This window comes from Papilio polytes, unplaced genomic scaffold (genome assembly GCF_000836215.1).
Source record: "Papilio polytes unplaced genomic scaffold, Ppol_1.0 DF823935.1, whole genome shotgun sequence".
In the NCBI taxonomy this organism is placed as follows: Eukaryota; Metazoa; Arthropoda; class Insecta; order Lepidoptera; family Papilionidae; genus Papilio; species Papilio polytes.
The window spans coordinates 2079737-2099520 of NW_013525269.1; the positions used below are offsets into that span (position 1 = coordinate 2079737).

The following is a 19784-nucleotide window of genomic DNA, read 5'->3' on the forward strand; positions in this document are numbered from 1 at the left end:
GTTACTAATAGCTGATAGACTTCCACTAATGGCTAGAGGTTTGCAATCTCGGCTGATTTCGAAATCAAGAGGATATAAAAGTGGAATAGTGTCTACTAGTAGTTCAATAAACAGAAGACAAGAATGAGCTGGTTACTGATGCTACTAATTCTAGCTGCAACATTAGAATGAACAGTATTAATAAATTGGAAAGAAATGGTTTTTAAATCAAAATAAAGTGAATTTGGCTGTTTTCTTTAAAATTATATTTTTGTTTTCATTAAAATGTCGATATTATCATGTTTAATCTACCATCATTTAATCTGCACTTGTCTATAGATTTAAAATTTATCTATGGCGCGTTCTTCAAACGTCAAAATCAAATGAAATGTCAACTTGACTTGTATCAAAAATAAAGACAGAATTTGGTTTTCGAAAACCTAAATCTAATTTCATCTTGAATTTGTGATATTGTTAAAACACTTAAAATGGCTATGTTTCCTGGAACCGTTGCCTTTGATGAATTTGGGCGTCCATTTATAATTTTAAGGGACCAAGAAAATCAAAAACGTCTTACCGGTACAGATGCTATAAAGGTAAATTATATTAGTATTTATTATAATAAAATTCTTTCGAGAGCTTAAACTTTACTTAATAAAACCAAATTAATTTTAGATATATTTTATATGGACTTGTAGCCTAGTAATAATGACTAAACCTTATTTAGAAAAATTTAGAACTTATTCTTGATTTTCGTAAATTGTTACTTTTATGACATAAAACAGTTATATTAATAATGTTTCATGTTTCTAAACTATGAAAATAAGTTCAATTTATTAGAATATTGAAAGGTTTACGAATTATTTACGTTTAAAAAATCAGGTGTTTGTAGTCACATGACGTATCTTTCAACTTTCCGATAAAGCTTATAAATTAAGGAGACATTTACATATAAAATCAATTCATATGCTCATTTCAAAACAACAGTGAAATATGATTTCAACTATTGTTTATAATGATGACTAATATAACCTCCTCTCTTTTATTGTTTTTAATAACTATTTTTAATTATGTCACTTACTATTTAAAGACATAATCTTCATTTCAGTTAAAGATATTGTTACTATTTTTAATTAAATGTTATTGATACATTTGTTTACAAAGGTGTCATCATTGTATATTTTACAAACATAAAACTACTGATTTAAATAAAAAGCATATTTAATCTTTACATTTTATTTTAGTCTCACATCCAAGCTGCTCAACAAATAGCTAGCATTTTGAGAACATCTCTTGGTCCCCGTGGCCTTGATAAGATGATGGTGTCCTCGGATGGAGAAGTCACAGTTACCAATGATGGAGCTACAATCCTGAAGCTGATGGATGTTGAGCACCAGATTGGTAAACTGATGGTGCAACTCTCCCAGAGTCAGGATGATGAGATTGGTGATGGTACCACAGGAGTTGTGGTGTTAGCTGGTATGTATCAAGCAATACTTAAAATTTGGTAATTAATGAATGTAGTAAATCTATTGTGGAAATGATCATAAAATAAATAATAGAACTTCAGTCCTAATATGGGTTTAATATAACTTCATAGCTATCATAGAAAATCTTTTGTAATAGAAATAAAGTGAATAAAAACAAACATTATTTATGACCAGTAGCAAAGTTACATTTAAATTTTGACTAAAAGTAAAGAGAAATGGCAATAAAACAAGGCGATAAGACTGTGTTGTATTGAAATGCAAAAAAAGTTAGTACATTTATTAACCTTTTACATTTTATTTTGTATAGGTGCTCTTTTGGAACAAGCTGCGATCTTGATTGACAAAGGTATTCATCCGATTCGTATTGCGGATGGGTTTGAGATGGCCTCGGCGACAGCACTGGCGCATTTAGACTCCATCAGTGAGGCCTTCCCAGTGAACAAGGATACAAGAGAGCATCTTATCAAAGTTGCCATGACAACCCTTGGTAGCAAGGTGGTAGTCAAGTGCCACCGTTTGATGGCGGAAATTGCTGTTGATGTAAGTTTTTTCTTTATTTAAATATTTTAATTAACACTTTGTTAAAGATTTATGTTTTTGAAATTTCTGTTCATGTTTCCACTTTCATGTATAATCTGTTAAATTTTTATTCAGGCTGTCCTGACAGTAGCAGATCTAGAGAAAAGGGATGTCAATTTTGAATTGATTAAAGTGGAGGGTAAAGTAGGTGGTCGTATGGAGGACTCTATGCTGGTGCGTGGTGTTGTTATTGACAAAACTATGAGTCACCCTCAGATGCCAAAGATGCTGAAGGTAAAATTTTATAAACAACTATGTTTTAATTAGTTTTAGTCTTAAAGTTTTGGCTTGAAGTGTAGCCTTGTTATGGTTCAGATCAAAATAAGCTTAGTGAAATCTAGAAGTTACAAAAATCATTAACAAACTTTACTTATATACAAAATATAATAAAATAACTTTTTGCAGGATGTGAAATTAGCAATATTGACATGTCCATTTGAGCCTCCCAAGCCTAAGACCACACACAAGTTGCATGTAGGTTCAGTTGAGGAATACAGGGAGCTGCGGCAGTATGAACAAGAAAAGTTCTTGGAGATGGTGCGCAGAGTTAAAGTAAGTATTCTATATTATTATTATTATTTATGTAAGTACTGTTTATGAAAGGGAAAACAAAATACTTTGAAAGCTATTTTTTTTAATATTTCTGAGTGGAGATAGTACAAACACTTACCTATTTATTCTTGAAAAAATTGTAATACCAGTTTTTTTCTATAGGTGTTTTTAACTTGCTGATAATACAGTTTTTTTAGTTTACTATTTGTCTAAAAATTATATTTTATTTAATCTTATGACATAGTTGCTTTTGCCTGCAACTTTATCTGACTAGAATTAAAAAAAAGACATTGTAAGTAGCGTATGTGTAGACATGTTCTACATTTCAACTTTCAGCTAGCTGTTAAGTTGTTTTGAGAGTACCTTAATAACGAACATTTATGTCTAAATATTTAATATTATATTACAGGACACTGGTGCAACGTTGGCCATCTGTCAGTTTGGTTTTGATGATGAGGCGAACCATTTACTACTATCTCAAGGTCTGCCGGCTGTGCGCTGGGTGCACGGACCTGAGATGGAACTTATCGCGATAGCTACTGGCGGCCGCATCGTGCCACGATTTGAGGAACTCACACCAGACAAGCTCGGCTCGTGTGGACTTGTGAGGGAACTTAGTAAGTTTTTCTATTCAAGTTTGTTGTTGAAAATTATATGTAATACAAAGTGGATGGTGAAGTCTTAAGAAAACTTTTGTATGAATGCAAATAACTCTAAAAGTACTTGGCCGATTTCTAAAATTATTTCACCATTAGAAAGCATTGTTACTGCTGAGTAATATGTTATATTTTTTAAATTTCACTAATGAAGTCACAAGCAACAACTAGTAATATTAGACTAATGTGTTTATTGTCATTGTTATATATCTAAAAACCATAATTCTTGTACAGCATTTGGTACATCCAAGGATGAGATGTTGGTGATAGAGCAGTGCTCCAACTCGCGCGCGGTGACGGCGCTCGTGCGCGGCGGCAACCGCATGATTGTGGACGAGGCGAAGCGATCAGTGCACGACGCCTTGTGTATTGTACGCAGTCTGGTGCAGGTAATGTTACTTCATACAACCATCCGCGTGAAATAAAAAAAAAAACGAAACAAATGGTTTAAGTATTTTTCCATACTATGCTCTACATCTATGCGAAGTTTCATCAAAGTTTGTTTAAAAGTTTAAACTACAAACAAACAGTCAGTTTAACTTAAGCATTTGTAAGAGTATAACATAAGATTTGCTACATTAATATAGTTTTTTTCCAGAAGTACCAAAAAAATTCTGAAAAAATTGATTAGCATCAGGTTTTCAAAGTGAATAGTTTTTTTATGTACCCTAATGGCTAATTTATACTTAGTACATTACGTACGTTTCAGGACTCACGTGTAGTGTACGGTGGAGGAGCGGCCGAGATCTCCTGCTCATTGGCAGTAGCACGCGCTGCAGAGAAGTTGTCCTCTCTCGAGCAGTACTCCTACAGAGGATATGCTGATGCATTAGAGTCTATTCCTCTAGCGTTGGCGGAGAACAGGTAACGGGACATGATATTACTTATTTCATTAAGTAATTGAAGTTGCTATTATTTTTTATTAATGTTGTTCATTTTTAAGGTTATTTAAAAATGCCCACAATTCCTCACAAGCATTTTACCCAGTAGAATTTACTCATATTGAATAAGACTGACACATATAGACAATAAGTATTTAGTTAGTGTTATAATTTTAAGTATTTATTTGTAACTTTGTTTGGTTTTAATATTAATTTGGTGTGCACAGTGGTCTGTCTCCGATCGATACGCTGTCAGAGGTTAAGGCGCGCCAGGTGTCGGAAAACAACAGCAATCTCGGTGTCGACTGTATGGGAACAGGTAAAATATAGAGATAAATATAAAAAAACCTATTGTAGAAATAAAAAAAAATAAACATAATTTAAAAAAAGTTATACATTCCCGGGTATCCAACAACAAATTTTGATTTTTTTAAATAGGCGGTCCTATTTATATGAGTAATGTTTAATTTTATTTATAATAGTCGTAAGTTAGGTTTTTTCTTAATTACTTGAACCGATATTTTACATTAAATATTAATTACTGATGCAATTAATTAAATAATTTAATTTTCTAACAGGTTCTAATGATATGAAGGCAATGAACGTAATAGAGTCGTTACACTCCAAGAAGCAACAGATTGCACTGGCAACACAGCTCGTTAAAATGATACTGAAGATAGATGATGTTCGTTCACCGGCTGACGGCATGCAGTAGACTTTAATATTTTTAACTGTGTGTAATTGAAGTGTATGGAAAGTTATGTAATGCTATATAAGCTGGAATGACATTGCCGAATAGTTTTGAACATGCAGTGTAAGAAAATACACAAAAATATAGGTTTTCAAAGTGATTTTTTGTGTTAATCAGACTGTCACAAACTATTAATAAAATAAAAAGTTAAAATTCTTTAAAAACATGTTTCCTTTTATCCAAAAATGTATTTTATTTATCAAAATGTTCCAGTTTTATATTTGCATTGTCCTAATTCTATCAAATTAATTATTTAATATGCTTTAAAACACTGTATTAACATTTTAATTTAATATTTTTAATGCTTAGGACATAAAAAATGTTAAGATCTTACATATATTTTTGAAGGTTGAATGGTTTTCTGCCTTCTATTTCTCAGTGATATCATGTCTTACTTTATGTTTAGTTCAGGCATTTGTTTAAAACTAGTTTTACAGTACTGGAGAAGTATGTATGCCTTATCACACTAATAAAACATTAAATTAATTTATGTCTTTTATTTCAATGATATTGGTATTATTTCAGTTATTCTCATGTTATTGCATAGTATAGTTTGTCAAAAACAAAAGTTTGACAATTTAGCAGGAATGGGTTGGTTTTGCTTTCATAGAAGTTGCAATCGATAGATCACAGCTATTCCTTATGGATTAAAAATAAAAACACTGTTTCTTTCATTCAGTTATCAAAGTCTAATCAATAATGAATACAAAACAGATACAAAGATTAAGCATTAATAAATACTTATTACTAATACGGTCATGCATAATCTAAGTGGAATTCGTTAATATGATTGTTATCGCGATCTCCATATTTACTACTAGAATCGTCACTTTATTTAATATAAGTCAATAATAATTTTAGTTCGATATTTTATTATTAAACCATATGTTGATAGATTCACTGTGTGCTTATATTCTTTTACTATTGTACCCGCCTATTAAGCACAGCATTTGCCTTCATACAAATTCTATTCTATATTTTATATGCGTGATTTTAAACTTTAATCATAACCATAAATTATATAGTGTAACGGTCATATGTTTGTTTACAAGTCTTGCAAATTCCAGCACAAGTTTTCCGAGCTAGGTATCTACTCTGAAGATTTCTTAGCTCGTTTACGCCGCTATATATCAAATCGTTCAAATGCTAAAGATTTCCCCTCTTCTTCATATTCCTCCTTTGTCATACAAAATGAATAAAATTCAGGATCTTTGAATAGAAGTTTACCACCTTCCCAAGGATATGTTAGAGGATTAACAGCAAGAGTTACGTTAACATCAAAATGATCAAGAGCAAATTTTCTAACTTCGTTGTAAACTCGATCTCTAAATCCAGGAAATAGTGTGCAGCCTCCGTACAAAATGATGTTCTCCAGTAAACTTTCTTTATTCTCTTCTGGACATGCTTCTATTGCTTCGATTATAGCCTCTGGTATACCCATTTGCGATATCCCAACATCTGATGGATGGAATAGTAACTCCGGTATGGAAAACCTTTCATTGTTCAACCGTAGAGTTTGTTGTTCCAAGTCCTCTTCAGGTTTGACAACATCACGTAAGTACCCACGCCGGATTGTTGTGTAATCTGGCAGCACATAGTCCTTTACTATTGTGTTTTCTGAACCTGGATAAAAGTAATGATTTAAATTCAACACAACATGATTTGCAGAATGTGTACTTTAAAGTAAAGTAACGTTTTTCATAAATAAATATGTTTTAAATGTTATGATAATTATGATAACTCAGTGAAAACCTGTTTAAAATAGATTCAGATCAAAAAGATTATCTCAAATGTAAGGAATTTAAAATGATTTAAGCACACTAAAGAGATATAGGTAATATTAAAATACATAAAAAAATACCTTTCTTTTTGGCAATTTCCATATCTGCCATAAAATTTTGAGAGACAAAGCAAGAGTCTTCTTTCACTTGATTAATAACATAAGTTTCATCCATAACATTCAACTGCCTGTAGGATATAATTTCTTTTAAATGATTAGTCAACACTTTACCACCAACATCAATTCTTCTAATGCCATGCTTGTATTTCTTTCCTTTTATATAAGGTACTATGTAAGTAAAACTGTAACCAGAATCAACAACCACAGTACAATCATTAGAATTCAATTTTCTGTAGTTATATTCTGCCAAATCAGTCGCATTTATCCTTAGTAATGACTGACATTCGTATTCTTCAAAGAATATTTCCGTCGTAGCCTCTTGGATGGAAGAAAAGTTAAACAATGGTTCCGTTATTATTAAAGGGGCTTCACTGAAATTAACTGGACAACAGTCTTTGCTAAAAATAAAATCCCAAACAGTTTTCTGCGTATCCCAATTAATTAGGAATCCTTTTTGGAAAGGTAATATGTAAAAGAGCCCAGATGCATCTCTACATTCATCTATTTGTGATGCAATGAAAGGGCGACGACGTTCAGATTTTGCTTTCATAATACAATTGGGTACAATTTTAGGTTCGTTTGCTGTAGAGAACCCAACTTTTGCTGTATAGCCCCCGTTATCAAGGATATAGCACGAACTTTCAGACATTTTGAGAATTAACCGGTGAAATTAAAACTATATGACTAGTATTTTCCAATCAGCATCAAGAGTTATGTTGTAACTGAGATCTTCATGAATTTTAATTTTACAATGTATTATAATAAGTTTAACTGTTTAATTAATGTTAATACAAACGATACAACTATATTTTAATAAAAATTGCGATGCAGCGAACATCTCATCAAATTGAGATATGCTGTGCTGTCAATGTCAAATGAGTACGAGATATTGATCGGAATGGTAGGGTTACCAGTTTCAAAAACCAGAAATTACCGTAAGTGTATTTTTTTATTATTTCGTCATTATTTGTTAATTTACTATTGAATAGAATTATTATATTGCATTTGAAGTGCTGTCCAACTAAGATCGAGGCTTGTTCAGACATGATTTTATGACAATAGTCGACTGGCTAGATTCGAACCCTCGACCACAAGCTCGGATATCTGTAGCCATTATCCACTATTGTCGCTTCAATTATAACATAAGATATAAATCTATTAGTAACACAAAACGAAATTTTGAACTTTCATAGCAAGATCTTTATCAGTAGTTGCATAAGGTACAAAACACAACACGGGGAGCATGAGCTAGGAAAATATAATGTCATTTGATTCACACTCCTCACATAGGCAGAGATTAAAGATTTCAATTTGGCACTTGCCTAACACAGCTCTCTAACCTCTTCAAATACATCTTTGCATGCATATTTATATTTACTTTTAGTGTAGTGTTTTTTATGATTTTATAGCCTACTAAGCTATGAATTACTGTATTCCAAAGATTGAAACAAAATTAATGACTTTTTAAGTCATTGTTTATTCCGGAGATAGTTAAAAGAACAAATAAAACACACATTCACTCCTAAAAGTTTAATGTGATTAAATAATTTTTTCTATCTTAACCTAAAGCATTTTTTCTTACATTTTGAAGTTGCAATTTACCTGAAAATATAGGACAAAATTTTAATAACAGCATATAATATATTAATTGGATTACTTAATCTGGTCTAGATCTTATTATGACTATGTTTCAACTGCAAGGTTTGTATTAGGATGTTTTAGTTACGGATTTGTCAGATAATGTAGAAACATGTTTCAAAGATACAATTCTTGAATTAAATTCTTAATTTGTTAATATAATAGTGATAAGTTTAAATTGATTAGAATAAAATTGTATTATTTGTATTTGAATTAAGAATAGTACACAATAAGTGCACTGTCCTTCAAAATATCTTAATATTGCTAACTCAATTTTCCATTGTTAAAACCGTTAGCCTTTTTTTGTCAATCATGGTCACTACCAACTCAGTATCATAAAATTTCATTTCTAATCTCTGGATTAGAAATGCATCAAAGACAATAGAAACATTTTTTTAAAGTTATTATTTATAAATGGGTAAAAGAGGAATACTTTACTTTTTGAGAAGCTGGTGACGGGTAATCAGGAATGGTGCTGAAAGACCGGAACTCACAAATACGATGAAAAACGCCGTCAGCTTGTAGCGGTTAGAAATGTCAAAGGGCAAATTCTGAAAAAATTAATAAGAGAATAACTTAACGATCTTCAAATGGTTACATTTATGAGTTGTCATAAGCGAAGTCATTATTAGCGATATATACAAACATTGACATAATAAAGGCATATTTTTAACTGTATCGCAAGTGTCTAAAAGAAAGCGATAAAATGTTCCTAATCAATACAAACAAAAACGTCATAGATGTTATAATTACGAGATCTTGTCGTACGGCTTAACATTACGTTAAATACCAAGATATAACAAGTAACTATAGAAACAAAAGTGATAATTTAATTTTCATAACCAAAAAGTTAAAATAAGATTATGTAATGAATCGATTTGAATTAGGAACTTACCTCTCCAGGCACTCCCCCGTGGGAATGATTTCTGACAAAGTTTGTCATTACATTTCTGCCCAACCTATTGGATAAACGTGCAATAGGAGTAATCATTTTGGTAAAATTCTAGTTTCGCTTTAACTCGCGAAAAAAAATTACTAGAGTGAAAACGCAGAACAACGTTGAAATTACTCGATTGCAGACTTGCTGAGACTTAGCTATTTTTTTTTTTACTAAAACTACCGCTACGTTCGTGCGTGATTTTAACCGAATCAGTAACTTTTATTACGACGAACGCTACCGAATATATTAAAAATGAAAACTAACAAACAGCTTCAAATAAATAAAAAAACTATTAAAAATTACATCAGGTTTATTAATTTAGTTTGAATACTAGCACTAAACATACTTCTCGTTTCTCCATGCCTTCAAATTGCATTTTTCTTTACCTGAAATTGAATTTGAGACTCTAAATAATTTTGTTGAAATAATTGTAGTGATTGACATTATATTGATTGTCTTACAAATATAGCAAAGGCCATACTAATACCGTACATGCTATGCATTAACGGTAAATTAACTAAACTACCTGGGAACGCACTCAAAAAAATCCGGGGCTTGTGGTCGGGTATTTTCGTTAAAATATTTTCCAGTACCGAAGATATAATAAGACAGACTAAATTTAAATTATATTGTCAAATTTTTACGTTATAAGTGTTAGCAATTTTATGTTAAGTAGTTAACTAAAGCCTCCACTTCAGATTAAGATTATTTTTCTACGAAATATTAATAAATAGGACTAACCATTTCATTTCTTAGTTAGCTGGTACCACAGAAGAACGAACGGTGCGGACATTCCGGAACCAATAAACCACATCATATGAAATGTGAGGCGTGCTTTGTTATTGATATCAAACGGCAAATTCTGTAAAACAATAAAAATCAGTACTCCTCCCACAACTTTTTCTACAGCTTATCACAACATTAATCTCACAAATTGTGCCACGATTTCTGGTTAAAACTGAATCCAATTATTTCTGAAGGTTAAGTTTACACCACCACATGACTATTGAATCAAATTCTATCATATACAATAGGAATCATAGTATTTAAAAAAAATTGTCGCTGATGTTTAAATTTTGTATGCCATCGAATAGCTGTCTCATTAATAAACCAACGAATAAACACAAGAACGAATTTTTTACTTACAAAATATACACTATATTACGTAATTGAGAAGCATATACTTGCCTCTCCTGGAACTCCTCCGTGAGATCCATTTCTGACAAAGTTTTTCATTACATTTCTTCCAAATTGATTAGAAACCCTTGCAATAGGACCCAACATTTTTAAATTATTCTTCTAAAACCAAGTTATAACAGAGCATGCAGGTAAGTTTAAGGAGATAAGATAAATATATTGAGCGATCCCTATTATCGATAGGTGCACCCGCTTATCCGTTGATAAGAAACCCTTGTATCAATTCTATTTATTTATGTGTTTGTCTATTCTTTAATTTAAATTGTCAGCAGTTTAACTTCTTTGCTAATATTTTATTTAGCAGAGAAAATGTAAATATTCCAACATAAAAGAGGAAATCCAAATGATTTTGCTATATTTAAATGACGAAAGATTCGCGGTATAAAACAACAAATGTATACCCATCACTGTGGTTTAAAAACTACCATGTTTTCAATGTTATTAATTAATATCAATGTTTATTACATCAACACCAAAAAAAAAATTAACTTTAAATTAAAGTTTTAAAACTATCAAAGGTACTGATTTTTAAGAATTCTTTGGAGCCACTTTAGAAACCTTTCCTTTACTTATCCTTTATCATTGCAATTTATTTGATGACAACACCAACTGCCATTAAAAAAAAGAAACAGACAGTCGGCCACGCTTGCCACAAAAATTGTCTTGGGATTATATCAAGTATTTTCACCTTTTTCGTTCTAATATTGTTGTAATTACCATATTAACTTTTAAGCCAATTATAAAATTACGCAATGGCCGACTTAGATGATTTCTTTGCTAAGAAAGATCGCAAAAAGTCGAAATCAGTCAAAAAGTTTGCTACTGCCGATGAATTAGCCAAAAAATTGGAAGACACAAAAAAATCGGATGTAAGGCCAAAAAAAGAGCGACCTATACAAGAAGGGGATGAACCTGGTAGAGCTGGGGTAAGTTTCCTTTAAAATCATTTTGTAATCGTATAAATTTTGAACACAAGTGTCAATTGCCATGGTGCAGGCGGGTTTTGTCGACGAACCTGTAATGTTGGGTTAACATTGGTTTAATGTCTGTCGTGCTTGCTTTGAGAAAATTACTCACCAAACCAATTAGTAATAAGAGTACCGTTATTGCAATTACTAGACACACATGAAAATTGACCATTCAGTTTGACCGACTTATATTTCGTCTCAATGTATGTCACAGTTCTAATCTTACTTTGTATAGAATATTAACTTTACGTTTATCTTTTTTTGTGACTTATATATAATTAACATTAAATGCACATGCTTTCATGTGACACTATTGACATCTCAAACAAAGATGATGTGTGAATTTTGCTTTATATGTGTGCTCTAATTGATATATAAAAGATAATGAAATATACATGAAATGGAATGAAATAGTCATTAGTAATATCTCCATCTACCCTATAATGACATTAAAAATGTGCATGTGCACTTTCTTTGTTCAATATGGACCAAGCATGATTAGATCACAATAATCTATTGACTCATTAACTGAATGTGCATAATTGTATAATATTGTCAGTAAGCAATATTTGAATGTTGTCCACTATTCTATACACAACTGTAGCATTCCATAGTAAAGTAATATAACAACTAAGTATAGATTTTATATATATCTTGGCTGTTTAAGGACATTAGTACCCTCTCCTTGTATCCTATTACATCTAAAATTGCAACTCACACAAAGAAAAGCACCACCAAGATATCTGATAACTATTGTAGTTACTATATGGTTAGGATGTAAAGTAACTTTTTAATTTTGGACACATTATATATGCAATACTTCTGCACTCATTTCAATATTTATATAATGTAACTGGTTTGTACAAGTCTAGTTTAATTATAATGTTTGATTTCAATAATATTTTTTTTCTAAAAGTTATAAAGTTAGTATTTAGCTAAAACCAATGTTTGTACGACCAACTGTTATTGTTTTTTAATTCTTAGGCATGGAATTACACAATGAATGTTATTTTATTTAGATATGCAAGAGTCATACAATAATTTTGTTAATAATGTTAAGAATTTTAATAATTGTCAATTGTGAATGTCTTGAACAACTTTCATGACATGTTACTACAGTCATGATAAGGCATGTATTTTTAGTAAGAACAATTTTATTGTAATTTGGTAACAAGTATTACAAACTGATATACATTCTTGTTCAAAGTAAATTGCTTTAAGTATACTAGAATTAAAATATCTTTGTGGCTCAAAAAATCATGCACAGTACACAGACAGCCACCAAGATATTTAAATAATTACTATACCATGATATTTTAGATCATTATATTACAAGACTGTCCATGTGGAAATAAAGAAAAACAAAACCAAGTACCCTATCTGTTATTCCTGACACAACTTTAAATCTATGCCAAATTTCATTGAGATCAATTCAGCCGATTAGGCTACAAACTTTAATAAACATCCATCCATCTTCGATCCATCAATTCACTTGATATTTTTATCATGCAAACTCTTATTTTAACTTATATATGTCTTTATACAGGAGGAGGAGGAATGGAAAGAATATGAAGAGCCAGTGAAGGACTACACAGGGCTTAAGATCCAAGTGTTGCAAGGTAATGCTGCTCCAGAATCGAGAGATTCAGCTGCGGAAGACTCAGCCCCAGACAGTGGAAAGGTCAAAGGTCCTTGGAACAAACCAGTAAGTCTATTTTTAAAGCATTTTTGTATTACTAACAATGTAATGAAGAGATCTGGCTTGTATCTTTGTGTAATCTCTATGTGAATAATAGGACTTTTATGAGTTTTTAATGTTAAACAAAACTAGTCGTTGCTCGTGACTTCGTCCACTTGAAATTTAAAGATATAGCCTATGTTACTTCCAATGATAATGTTGCTTTGTAATGGTGAAAGAATTTTAGAAATCGGCCTAGTAGTTTTACAGTTATTTCAATACATAAGAAAACTTTCCTCTTTATAATATTAGTATAGATTCAGGGATTGTTGTAAGTTATGTGATGATACTAGTGTTGTTTAGGTGGAAGCGGAACAGCCCCCACCTCCGCCCCCAGTAGAAGAGAAGCCGCGGGAAGTGAAAGCCAATATCTACGTGCCGCCCGCGCCCAGGAACCGCGAGGTTGAACCCATGGTGCGCAGGAATCAAGCCGTAAGTTACACATTGTTTCGTTTTATTACATTTTTAACAGTCAACTTTACTAAATTTGCATGGTTATCCAAGTGTTTGTCCTTAAGATTTATCAATTTAATGTACCTTTGGGTTCAATGTTACAGGTTAATTATTTTACTAATCAGTTTACTTTCTTACATAAACTGTCTTGTACAGTTTCTTGATGTTCTTTATATACAGTCTGTTTTGTTTACTGTCTTATATCTATAAATGTTTTGAGTATATGATTTGTTAATATGGGTTAACTAGAATAATCTGTTCCAAACCAAAAATATGTTATGGTCAAATTGTGGCTTTTTTTCACTATTTCCTAATTATGATGTATATACTTAGACCAGTTGCAGTTAAAAATTTAAACATCAACAAAACCTTTCATATTTTTTTGACCTTTATAAATTTAGTAGCAGTGGTTTTTGAGTTCTTTCAATATGTACAAAACTACAAGTCTTTCAAGGAGGAAAGACTTGTATTATTAAGGAATAACATTAGTATAGATGACAAAATAGTTTTAGCGAGAAAGTAGCTAAAACTTCAACTGTATACTAATATATTAACTGCCCATTTTTGATAGATATAACATGGTGTAACACAGTAATATTATGTATTACAGAAGCACGCGCCGGACATCCACAACGACGATTACTTCCCCGTGCTGGGTGCGAGCGGGAAGCGCGGCGGCGCGGGCGGCTGGAGCACGGCGGGGGCGGGCGCCGGCGCAGGCGCGCAGCGGACCGGCGCACGCGCACCCCTCGCACTCGGCAACCGCTTCACCTCGCTGCAGGACGATAGCTAGCCAGGTGACTGTCTGGTATTCAAGAGCCAAATGTCCCCATTTCGCACCTCCCCCATTCCCCCACCCTTCCCATCTTCCTCTTTTCCCCTTCCCTCCCTCCAACTTCCTTTCCCACCTCGCTTTCCCCCTTCCCTTTCTTCATTATGGCATGGTGGATAATGGATTTGACAGATAGGGAAGGGAATTATACTCTTTATGTGTGCCTCTGTTGATTAAGAGTAGGTATACATCTGTAATTTTTGATGTCTGTGGGCAACGGTGGTTTCGCTTTTTCGGCGAATTCAGATTGCCGCTCGCTCGCTTGCCTTCTTATAAGTCGGGATAAAGAAGTGCAATATGTTTAAATCTCTAATTTCAAAAGTTTTCAAATTTGCCCGTCATTTAATGACCTTCTTGAATATGCTCTTAGCTTTCATTTGAAGATCTGTTTAAAGGACTCTTTTATTACTCTTTGTATTATATTTTTAAATTGTAATTGTTGCAGGTAGCAGTACTAAGCTCCGAGAAGCAAAGCAGTAAAGTGAAGTGTCAATATGGACTTGTAAGCAAAGCCCGGCTAGCATACATCTACATACATACAAAGTTATGCAACAAACAGGAGGACGGTGCATTTTCAATACATTCACAATCTATTTCCAAATAAAATCATAGAAATTGTGTTCCGACAGTTGCTATAGTAAATACAAGTTGTTTTTTTAATGCAAATTATTGGCCAGTAATTGGGATGCACAGTGTTTTATTTAACATTGTTTTTTTTTATAAGTTATATGGCTGTTTTAATTTTTTTAAAGAATTGTAAAAGATAGAATCGATTACACCAGATATCAATTTGTTGTTTAGGAAACATTGATTTATCCAATTTTTTACTATCACCATTTAGTGATTTGTTTCCTTCTTAATTAATTGATGCTTGTTGATTTTTCGATTATCGACATGATTGTAAGAATTGTCATTATCAAAACAGATTTTTTAAGGCCTCAGGCAATCGATCTAAATATCTGTAAATTGTAAAAGTAATTGTAATTTTTATCAAGTGCATCCCTGCCAGTAGCAAATTTTTATATGAATATAATCAAAACATGAATAAAATGTAGACAATAAATATATGTATGCGCAAACGGTGTTTGTTAATGTTAGTATATATTATAAGGGAACATATTAATCTGTTAAATATCATTTCCACTAATATGGCAACTGTCACCTCGTAAAGAACACAGAGTAAATATGAAAATGTGCATAGTCTACATTTGTTATTTTTTATGTTTATATAAAAGGAAATAATTTAAAAATGTCGACGTATATTGCGTGATATAAAGTGGATATAAGTAAATTTTGGTGGATAAACGCAAGCCGCCGATATATATATTATACATGTGTAAAAACAGTAAGTCAAGCGTGGATCGATCCTAAATAAATTTGTATATTAACGTTAAAAATTCATATAAAAATAGTAACACTTTGAAATCTTGTATGATAACTGTTTATCGCATTTGTATATTTTGTTGTATTATTTCGACATTTTAATATATGTACATGGATAAAATTGATATCGGCAAATCATTCAGAACATGTTGTACCATAGTAATAAATTATGTATTTAAACCTACGCTGTGTTTTATTTATTTTAAATGTATTATAACATTTTTGGAGAAAGCAGGGTAAGTAAAAATCAAATGATTTTAGAATTAAAGACAACTAAACCAATCATAATCATTTTTAACTGACAACAAACTGGAAGTGTATCAATTTTGCGATTTTGAACACTATTCAAAATCAAAAATTGTATCAATGACGTCATTAGAAAATGAATATCAGTACACGTCATCATAGCTTTGGGATATCTGTATTTCAGTGTTATGAAGTGCTCTGTGGAACTGCGTGAAACGGATTGATAAAAAATACCATACAGTAGAAATTGGTAGAAAATTATATTTGACAGACAGCTGACATTTCAAGAAGTAAACATACATCAATATTTTTAAGAAAAATACAATATAAAATAAGATGTCTCTTGGAAAATTCCTTGCCCTCGATAAAATAGCCAATTTTTTCACCATTATCAAACAAAATGGTGGCATAAGAGGATCCTTGTACAAAATGTACAGGTAAATACAAATTTATTATGTAATTTTTACAATAGGTTACTTGCGTGCGTTTCAAAATTCGTTTTAAAATAACTTCTCTTTTTTTCTAACCTATGCTGTAATCTTTATCTTCTTTCGAAATTGCTGAAAAATTATAAGCAATAAAATAAAAACACAATAAGTTTGTGAGTTTGATATTTTCGAACATACAAAACTTCACTTATGTTTTTCTAAAGTTGAAATGACAAACTTCCCATATAAATAGATCCAGTAAACCCATGCAACGCTTTCAGAATAATCATAATGCTTCGCTAAAATAATAACAAGACTTGATCATAATTTTGCAGACAAGATGATTTGAAAGATGGAGTGTTGGTGGGTCAAGATGAATTCGGCAACAAATATTATGAGAATCCTAGATTTTTCTTCAGTCGTAACAGATGGATTGAATATTCTGACAATTTTAACATGGATTATGATGGCAGTCAGGTGTAGTATTGTTAAAAAAGCTTTAAAGTGTTATGTAAATTTAATTTGAGTTTCCACTGTAAAAAAAACTTGCACGTGACATGTTTTCCTCTTACTCATTCTTTTTAAATATACAAGGACAATGAATTTATGTTTTTAAAGAAAAGTGTTACAGCAAAGAAATTTTACAGTAACATAGTAAAAAAAAATATTTAATAGTCACTTAATTCTAAATACTTCATTAAAAAATACAAAATCAATTTTGAAATACCCTCTTCCAAGTTATAAAGACACTAAAACATTTTACATTTTAAATGTAGACAATAAATCCTTAAAATGTCAATTACATACTAAATACTAAATTGTTTTTATGATAAAACTAGCTTTCACCCGTAATATTGTCAGCATGGTATTAAAAAAAAAACAAAAGCAAGTAGCCTATGTGTTCTTCCAGACTATTGTCTACATCTATCCCAAATTTCATTAAGATTTTCTGCAGTTTAGGCTATAAACTCGTAACAAACATCCATCCATCTAAACTTTCACATTTATAATATTAGTATGATTCATATTACTTTTAGGTTCCCGCTGAATGGTATGGATGGCTTCATTACAAAACTGATTTGCTACCTCATGAGGTATGTATTTAAAGAAAGTAATCATACACCATTGAAATATCATTTTGGATTAATATGTCCAAAATAAATATTTACAGTGGTAGTGCTCGCCTTAACATCTTAGCATAAATGGGGCGGCATGCCCGGTGTAATACCACGACCACACAGAAGACAGGCGTGAAATGGAACCAATTCCGTGTTTCGTCCGATAAGTGTGGCGCCAGATTCCTAATTTAAGTCCCTTTTTCTTTACCATCCTTTATAAGGACAGGATGGGAAGAGGAAGTGGATTTGATGGTGAAGGAGATGCATGTGAAAGGAAAATGTCTTTATGTGTGTCTCCTACTCCGTCGGATAAGGGTAGGCAACGCATCTGCAATTGCGGATGTCTATGGACAGCGGTTGCTTCGCCATTTTGGCGGATTCAGGTGGCCGGTTGCTCATTTGCCACCTTATGTTATAAAAAAATATGATTTTCATCTATTAAATCTCTTGATTTTGAAACTATTTAAATTTCAGGACCCAAGCAGGCCTAAATATAAATGGATGGTGCCATTCACAGAAAATATGTCCGGAACAACTGGACAATATACTCCTTACAGCACCACAAGGCCAAAGATTGAGGCCTGGGTACCTCCGCGTAAGAGCTCTGTCTAACATCCATCATATGCTTGTTAAACCAATAAATCCATGGCTCCTATGTAAACAGTTGTAACCCACAATTTAGTTTAATGTCCAATTTTTTAAATTGTATAGATTTTTCTGTTGTTTATTAGATTTCCATGAATTCTTCTTGATAATGTTAAAGTTCTGTCTGCAATTTGCGTTTTAAACATACAGTTGTATACAGGATCCATCGAAATTAGCTTTCAAGCATTTTATATTGTTTAGTTTTAAGTAGCAAGCAAAATAAATCAATAAATTATTTAAAAAATTTATTACTACTTTTATTAATTTTAAGCTTCTCTACGGTTTTTCAAAGACAACGAGGAACTATATTTTTGTCTTTTGTTACTAAAATTCAGTTTTTTATTATAAGACTATCGTTATTTGAACTTCCGTTCTTATTCTATGGTGGCCTAAAGGTTGAAGAATCGTTTTTTTAAAAATTTGCCCCGATATCAAATGGCCACTAATTTTTACGTAGCGTAAGCGAATTTTTATGCTGTTTCTTATTGAGGCTATTCAGGCGACTACTTTAATATAAATATCTCGTTATTTCGACAGTTCATATACTAGTAGCTGCAATATCCAAGACCTTTAAGACTTGGGTTCTCACAGTTAGTATACTTATTTCGTTCTCTATTCCCAGATCAAATTTCGGCAACTTGATAGATAACAATCCGGAATGAGTTAATTCATATCTTATTGAGGCTTGTTATTTTATTATTTCTACATACAAACCTGTTTGGGGCTACGGGTCCCGAACTGTTGTTCTCAAAGTTTTATCTGCGAATTCTTGTCGGATGTTGCAATAGTTTAGGTGCACATTTTCAACAAGTATCAAAAAAGACTTTCTCTTTACCAAATTAAAATATACTTACATTTGTACACAAATGTCACTACAGAAGACGGGTGTTACAGTAATTTTATATTTTTCTTCGGGAATGTTGAAAAAGAAAAATTAAATTACTTCGGAATTTCTTTTATTGAAACTGAAGCTCAGTAGACTAAATATTTAATACGTACAGCTTAAGTTAGCTGCAGGAATTAAAGTATTAAATAATAAAAACCTCTTTATTCCAAGGTTAAATAACGTTTCAATACTATTTTAATATTCTTTGCATAATAAAAGTTTATTAACAAGTAAAGTTTGAGATTTACTGACATGGAACAACTGCTCACAATATACCTACACCGCACAAGGCGATAGCTTGAGCTTTTAAAGCCATTGTTTAAAATACAACTTTAACTCAAAACATTAAAGTTTACATTCCCTTAGCAAGACTACAATTATGGTCACACTAATACAATTACTTTAGTTATTTTAAATTGAACCTAATGTGTAGTGCTTTAAGTGTGAATACTGTCTATACATTCATTTAAGTCTGTATATGGATGAAACTTTTTTGTTCTCACAGGTAAAAATATCTTGGACTC

The 19784-nt window shown here is 31.8% G+C and overlaps 4 protein-coding genes and 1 long non-coding RNA gene across 5 annotated transcripts; 3 read left to right on the top strand and 2 right to left on the bottom strand.

The window, feature by feature from the left end:
• The first annotated feature begins 349 nt into the window (after positions 1–349).
• Positions 350–5374, top strand: LOC106101888 (T-complex protein 1 subunit epsilon). The gene is made up of 10 exons (XM_013281242.1): positions 350–575; positions 1224–1458; positions 1777–2009; positions 2124–2282; positions 2454–2600; positions 3010–3217; positions 3491–3645; positions 3966–4120; positions 4365–4456; positions 4716–5374. The coding sequence occupies exons 1-10, from the start codon at positions 468–470 to the stop codon at positions 4850–4852; spliced, it is 1629 nt and encodes a 542-aa protein (XP_013136696.1). The 5' UTR covers positions 350–467; the 3' UTR covers positions 4853–5374.
• Positions 5375–5479: 105 nt separating this feature from the next.
• LOC106101889 (actin-related protein 6) lies at positions 5480–7638 on the bottom strand. Its single transcript, XM_013281244.1, has 2 exons — positions 6750–7638; positions 5480–6511 (listed from the first exon to the last, which is right to left on the bottom strand). Exons 1-2 carry the CDS (start codon positions 7435–7437, stop codon positions 6012–6014), a joined length of 1188 nt encoding a protein of 395 aa, XP_013136698.1. The 5' UTR covers positions 7438–7638; the 3' UTR covers positions 5480–6011.
• A 665-nt stretch (positions 7639–8303) lies between these two features.
• LOC106101840 lies at positions 8304–8949 on the bottom strand. The gene is made up of 2 exons (XR_001225540.1): positions 8865–8949; positions 8304–8390 (listed from the first exon to the last, which is right to left on the bottom strand). It is a non-coding gene; the product is annotated as an uncharacterized LOC106101840 (long non-coding RNA).
• Positions 8950–11171: 2222 nt separating this feature from the next.
• Positions 11172–15738, top strand: LOC106101929 (protein CDV3 homolog). Its single transcript, XM_013281308.1, has 5 exons — positions 11172–11489; positions 13078–13236; positions 13573–13701; positions 14333–14519; positions 15000–15738. The coding sequence occupies exons 1-4, from the start codon at positions 11316–11318 to the stop codon at positions 14513–14515; spliced, it is 645 nt and encodes a 214-aa protein (XP_013136762.1). The 5' UTR covers positions 11172–11315; the 3' UTR covers positions 14516–14519; positions 15000–15738.
• Positions 15739–16439: 701 nt separating this feature from the next.
• LOC106101834 (probable NADH dehydrogenase [ubiquinone] 1 alpha subcomplex subunit 12) lies at positions 16440–18622 on the top strand. The gene is made up of 4 exons (XM_013281175.1): positions 16440–16620; positions 16947–17088; positions 17649–17705; positions 18204–18622. The coding sequence occupies exons 1-4, from the start codon at positions 16520–16522 to the stop codon at positions 18339–18341; spliced, it is 438 nt and encodes a 145-aa protein (XP_013136629.1). The 5' UTR covers positions 16440–16519; the 3' UTR covers positions 18342–18622.
• The last annotated feature ends 1162 nt before the right edge of the window (positions 18623–19784 follow it).